The sequence below is a fragment of the Microtus pennsylvanicus genome, chromosome 10, assembly GCF_037038515.1.
Source record: "Microtus pennsylvanicus isolate mMicPen1 chromosome 10, mMicPen1.hap1, whole genome shotgun sequence".
NCBI classification, from domain to species: domain Eukaryota; kingdom Metazoa; phylum Chordata; class Mammalia; order Rodentia; family Cricetidae; genus Microtus; species Microtus pennsylvanicus.
Window position 1 is genome coordinate 23,852,215 of NC_134588.1, and position 6,215 is coordinate 23,858,429.

The 6,215-nt window shown below is 48.6% G+C and overlaps 1 protein-coding gene across 1 annotated transcript; it reads right to left on the minus strand.

Annotated features, from left to right (window-relative positions):
- Positions 1-1,863: 1,863 nt before the first annotated feature.
- Positions 1,864-5,700, minus strand: Cxcr4 (C-X-C motif chemokine receptor 4). The gene is made up of 2 exons (XM_075987814.1): positions 5,588-5,700; positions 1,864-3,469 (listed from the first exon to the last, which is right to left on the minus strand). Exons 1-2 carry the CDS (start codon positions 5,600-5,602, stop codon positions 2,426-2,428), a joined length of 1,059 nt encoding a protein of 352 aa, XP_075843929.1. The 5' UTR covers positions 5,603-5,700; the 3' UTR covers positions 1,864-2,425.
- Between the last annotated feature and the right edge of the window lie 515 nt (positions 5,701-6,215).

The window sequence follows — 6,215 nt, forward strand, 5'->3', positions numbered from 1 at the left end:
GCGGGTTCAAGCTAAGATGAGAAAAGAAAAAGAATTCCTCCCAAGGATTTCTCCCATTGTCTCCCAGTGAATAAATATTTATAGAGCGGGTTCCAGTGAGGCCCGCCACAATGGTCACAGCTTTAAGACCAAGCCTTCCAGTAGGCACATCTAAAACTATGTCTAAGCGTGATCCAATTAAGACTCCCCAGAGGAAGGCAAGAAACCTCAAGATAATTTCCTACTGAAAATCTAATTGTGTCTTCAAGTGGAAAAGGAATACCGGCATGAATTACCCCGACCCATAGGCTGCTGCAAAAAAATGTACAGCTAAATTAGATTCTATTTTAAGTAATTAAGTTATTTCCCTTCACAGGATCTATAATTTGTCTTGAACAAATGTGATTTGCCTAAGAAAGATAAGGCCTTGCAATTTTTCCTTCCCAAACAGATTTTCTGTGCCAGAAACAATTACTAAGAGTCCAAATATTGTCTTAATTATATCTCATTTACTATCTGGGAGCATGACTTCAGCACCCTGTTTGTGCTCCAAAGTGGGAGAGGGAAAGCCACGATAGATGAGAAGTTATCTTTAAATGGAGACCGGACCTGCAATTTACTCAAGAGTTTGAGGCTTGCACAACGTTAGTGTAAATAGCTCTAGGTTATTACATAAGGCCCTAAAATCTTGTGCAAAATCAGGCAGTGGAGGAGAGCTTGCTTCAATACATCTTGGAACGCTAAAAAAACAAAAAGAATTGAACACCACCACTAACCTTTAGCTGCTTTAGTTGAGCCCCTCAGGAGACGCTAGGTGTTGTGATAGAGTCAGAATAAAGGTCCTGAGATTTGCATAGAAGATATTGCAAGGAGGGTATTTTGGTTATGGTTAATTTTATGAAGAAAACATTCACTTTTGGCTTTGTAGTCACAACTTGGTTGACCTCTGACCAGGTGTTCTGGGGGACAATAAAGGGTAAGGTGGATAAATGGTATCAACTTTAAGTTGGGCTGACTAAAAATAAAAGTTAACCCGAGTCTCTGAGCCTCAGTTCCCACCTCAGCAGAAAGGGAGGGATACCATTCAAACCAGATGACCCACTGCATCTAGCCTGACTTCTCTTCAGATGGGACAGATGGAAAACTGGAGTGAAATGTGAACGGCATCCTGTATCCTTCCCGCTTCACGTGCATACATCTTTCTGAAAGGTGGTCCTTCATGGGAATGGGCCCTGCAAGGCCCTGCATAGATATGCCCAGGCTTCTATGAGTTGAAAGCGTAAGGTTTCAACTTCTTGACACAGACTTTGAAATACTAGCTGTGGCCTGTTCCACACCTTAGACCAAGTTACTTAAGCTTTCTATGCCTTAGTTCCCTCCTTTATAAATGTTACGTAATACCAGAAGCAGAAAGTAAAACATTATACAACACTTAGGCCCGGCTGGGGAGATGGCTCTGTTAGTGAAGTGTCCACTGTGTAAGCATGAGACCTCAAGCTTGAGCCCCACAAGGCTAGTAAAAAACTGGGCATGGTGGTGCATGTCTTGACCCACCTTTTGGGGGTGGGGGAGACAGCTGGATCTTTGGCGCTTGCGCAGCCAGCCTAGTCTACTTATTTACTTATCCAGTTCTAGCCCAGTGAGAGACCCTGTCTCAAAAAAACAAACAAACAACAACAAAAACAAAAACCAGGGTGTGTCAGGTCCCGAGGAACATCCGAAGTTGACTTGACCACCAAAGGCATCATGCGTGTGCACGTATGTGAGCCCACACACTCAGGAGGATCTCGGCTGTGCCGTAAATGGTTTTTTTTAAATGTGTTTTCCAAACATATTCTTCCTGATAGCCAGCAGAAATGACAACATAGCACAACATAAGCCAAGTAAGCTTAACACTGAGTTTTATTAACAACTTAATACATACAAGACTGTACATTTGTCGATGCTGATCAAGTCACTCTTAAAAACGAAAAAGCCAGCATTTCTAAACTATGTCAGGCTTTGGTTTTAAGTGCCATTGTTTCAAAATCATACAGCGTAACCAAACAAGAACGGCGGTGGGGAGGGGGGAGGGGAGGTGGGGGCGTGCTCCTCGGGAAGGGAGGGATTATGCAGCAACAGCTGAGGGTCACTTCTAGCTTTACTTGATCCACCGCACATTCTGGAATGTTCAGTTCTTCTCTGCACAGCTCTACAATCCTACACATAGACACACAGCCACTAAGAACTCGGCCACAGGCCTGGACACCCATTCACATGGAACAAACAAAAACCAATATTTATATAAATTAAGTAAAAATCTCACAAAAACTAAACAGATATAAACAACAGTCAATAAAAAAACTGTACAAGATCGGTCAGTCTTTTCTATCAGAAAAATGTGTAACATAAAAAGTTCTTCATCATATATATTATATATATATATATATATGTCTTTTCATAAGTGTTAGCTGGAATGAAAACTTGAGGACTCTGACTCTGTGGAGACAGAAGAGTGTCCACCCCGTTTTCCTTTGGAAAGGATCTTGAGGCTGGAGCCTCGGCTCATAGAATTGAGGGCGTGCTGGGCAGAGGTTTTGAATTTGGCTCCGAGGAAGGCGTAGAGAATGGGGTTCAGGCAGCAGTGAAAGAAGGCTAGGGCCTCAGTGATGGAGATCCATTTGTGCACAATGTTCTCGAAATCGCACCCTTGCTTGATGACCTCCAAAAGGATGAAGGAGTCGATGCTGATCCCCACATAATACGGTAGCCAGCAGGCAAAAAAAGCCAGGATGAGGATGACTGTCGTCTTGAGGGCCTTGCGCTTCTGGTGGCCCTTCGAGTGTGACAGTTTGGAGATGATAATGCAGTAGCAGGATAAGATGACGATGCCTGGCAGGATAAGCCCCACCATGATGTGCTGGAACTGGAACACCACTAACCACAGGCTATCAGGGTAATGGCGGTCACAGATATACCTGCCTTCTCCCTCATAGACGTCAGCAAAGATGAAATCAGGTATAGTCAGCAGCAGAGCAGGGATCCAGACGCCCACGTAGACTGCCTTCTCCGCCAGCAGCTTCCTTGGCCTCTGACTGTTGGTGGCATGGACAATGGCAAGATACCGGTCCAGGCTGATGAAGGCCAGGATGAGGACACTGCTGTAGAGGTTGACGGTGTAGATGACATGGACAGCCTTACATAAAAACTTTCCAAAGTACCAGTCAGCAATGGCATCAACTGCCCAGAAGGGAAGCGTGATGACAAAGAGGAGGTCAGCCACTGACAGGTGCAGCCTGTACTTGTCAGTCATGCTTCGGAGTTTCTTCTGGTAACCCATGACCAGGATCACCAAGCCATTGCCCACTATGCCAGTCAAGAAGATGATAAAGTAGATAGTGGGTAGGAAGATCCTATTGAAATGGGCATTTTCATCCCGGAAGCAGGGCTCCTTGTTGGAGTCATAGTCTCCCGACCCAAGTTCTTCAGAATAGTTATCTGAATTATATAACTGCAAAAGAAAACAGGGACAGGCACGTCACTTACAAGGTTAACAAGCCTTTCCCAAGTTTAAAGTTTTAGGTGCCTAAAAAAAGCAAGCATTTTTAAGGAGGGTTTTAACCCAGCCTTTCCCAGGAAGCTCCAAAGGGATGGCGGCTTAGGTGCGGAGAGGGAACCTGCAATCCTGCAAGCAACCGGTTTCTCCATCTTTCCCCATGCTCACATCCTTATGGCCCCTCTTTAGTGGAACCAATTAGGAGTCTTTGTTGGGAACAAAAGGACGCTGAGATTCTAAGGGTTTCGCAGCCTAGTGCTGGATAACTCTCCTGCCCGCCCACGAGAGGCAAGAAAAAAAAAAGTAAAACCCCAAACCAAACCAAAACAAAAAAACTCCATTCACACAAAGAAGTCACTCCCAGGCTCTGTAGGGTGGGGGCGAACCGTGTGGAGCTAACCCTGTGTGGAAGGAGGAGATGGGATTAATTTTTTGCATGAAGATTAGGCAAAGGAGGAGGGAAGAAAGCAGAACGTGACGGTAGGGGTCACCCCCCAAAAGACTCAACGTTTTTAGGACCAAAACCCTGTTTTTCTCACATCTGTCTAAACACAAACCACTGCTTTTCAAGTCACACGTAGTGAAGAAAGAGAAATAATGCCAAAGTCTTTGGTAGTTTAGGGTCAAGGGAGTGTTTAAAATGAGCAAACAGCACCCTACTCCACCCCACTCCACCTCCGTGCTTCTCTGGAAGGTAAGTCTTTTTTGCCACCCCCATGTTTATCACTGGGTGTATCTGGGACGTTAAAGTCACATTATCCTGGGTGGGGAAAGTCACGGGGTCTGCACCCCGTGGTTTTTGCCCCAAGTTTCACTTCCTCACTGTCCCTGTCCTTTCCCACCCTGCAGTGGACCTAGCTAGACTACTGGGGTCCGAGGCAGGCAGTTGGAGGGGTCTAGACCGTGCACACCCCTGGATCCGAGTCACCCACCTAGGGGCTGGCGCTGTAGCCCACTACACCCAGGCCGACGGCCAAGAGACAGCGGTTCCAGGGGTTCCTCCTGGCTGCGCGCCAGGATCGTCCCTCTGGGTGCGGGCGACAGATTGGGCGGCTTCAGCGCGAGCGCCTTTGAATTGCGCGCCGCGGGAGGAAACGAAAAAAAAAACACAACAAAACCCTCCCTAAGTGAGGGGGTTTTAAAAGACTCAGGAAACCACCGACGGTTAAACTCTGCACTGGGGCTCAAACCGTCTTCAGGCTTGCACCTGTTCATCCCTGCGGCCACCCAGCACAACCCAGGTGCGGTTCCAACACGCCCTCCTTGTCCCCAACCACGGTCCCGCCGGGCACACCTCCCGGCCAGCAGCTGCATGGTGCAGGTTTGTGCCCCTTTCTCGTGAACGAGCCTAAAGGCAACCCAGACCTCGGGAAGTTCGTTTGCCACCGCGGAGAAGCGGCGGTTCGAATGCCCGCAAAAGCGCTGCCACTCCACCCCAAAGCGGTTCGGTCACCTTCCCGCGGCTGCCGTGGTTTGGACCCTCCTAGGCAAGCAACTTGGTAGGCTAGTTTGCGTTTCCCGCCGGAGGCTGGCGCACCTCCGTCCGCAGCACGGAATTTTGCAACCGCACTCCTAACTCCAAGAAACGCTCCGGGATGCTTCTGCTCCAAGTTAACCCAGGATGTAGTGTCGACCTGGGAACCCTGCCTACATGTACCCATTTCAGTCTCTCTACATTCGTACAATGGAAGAAACTCAAAGAAACTCTTCTTCCCATTAGTACCAGACGATGTTTGAGTCCTGGGGCAGAGCGAGAGCCCTCACCGCTCGTGTGCACAAAAAGTAGGACGTTTTCAAAGAGCGTGCAAGCCGGCGCGCGCCACGGGGCTCAAGCGGGAAACAGGAGCAGCTTCAGAAAGCTCCATCCGAACCGCCCCCTGCCCCTGCCGCTCCATTTACTGAGATAAATATTTCCATATTCCTCCCCCTATAGCCATGCTCACAAAAAAAGTTCCCGCGCTCCTTCTCCGTGACCCTGGCATCCCCAAGGTTCTAGTCGCTTCTACCCGTTCTTAGAGGGGCTACGCTCTAAGTTTGCACGCTTACTACAAAGTAGGATGCAGCTGGACTTACACTGATGCCTTCCATGGCAACACTCGCTCTCCAGCCGTGGTGGCTACCGGAGCACCGAACGCCTCGGAGGGTCACAGCTACCTGCTGCACCAAGCAACAAATTGAAGTTTCTGGCCCGAACTGGACTTTTATAAAAACACGCTCGTGGGGCAGCGCATGCGCAGTTAAGACTGGGCGGGTGTAGCCTGGCGGGGGCGGGGCTCAAGGCTCGGGCACTCAGAAGTCTGAGAATTTGCTAGTCTGTTGTAGGTCGCCTCGTGGGTTCAGAGCCTGGCCAAATAATGTTCTCGAAGTTGGGGAAAGCAGGGTGCCAGCCAGGGAGTTATTGTGGGTCGCGCATCCATCCTTGCCTAAGTGGATACGATTCTAGACTCAATTCTAGACGGATGGAGACATTGAGACTAGAGTGGGGTGGGGGAGTGGCTTGGTGCCTACCTAACCAGCAGGCGGCAATGTTGGAAGCCCGGCCAGGGTCTGAGCTGTCAGGAGCTACTACTATCCAAGCTCTTCTGGACGCAAGTGTGTGTTACTGCACATTCACAGCAGTGACATCAGGATCAGATGTAGATAAGCAGAAATCACTTGCGAACCCTTCGAGAAGTAGAGGTATACTCTCAGGAAAAATTTC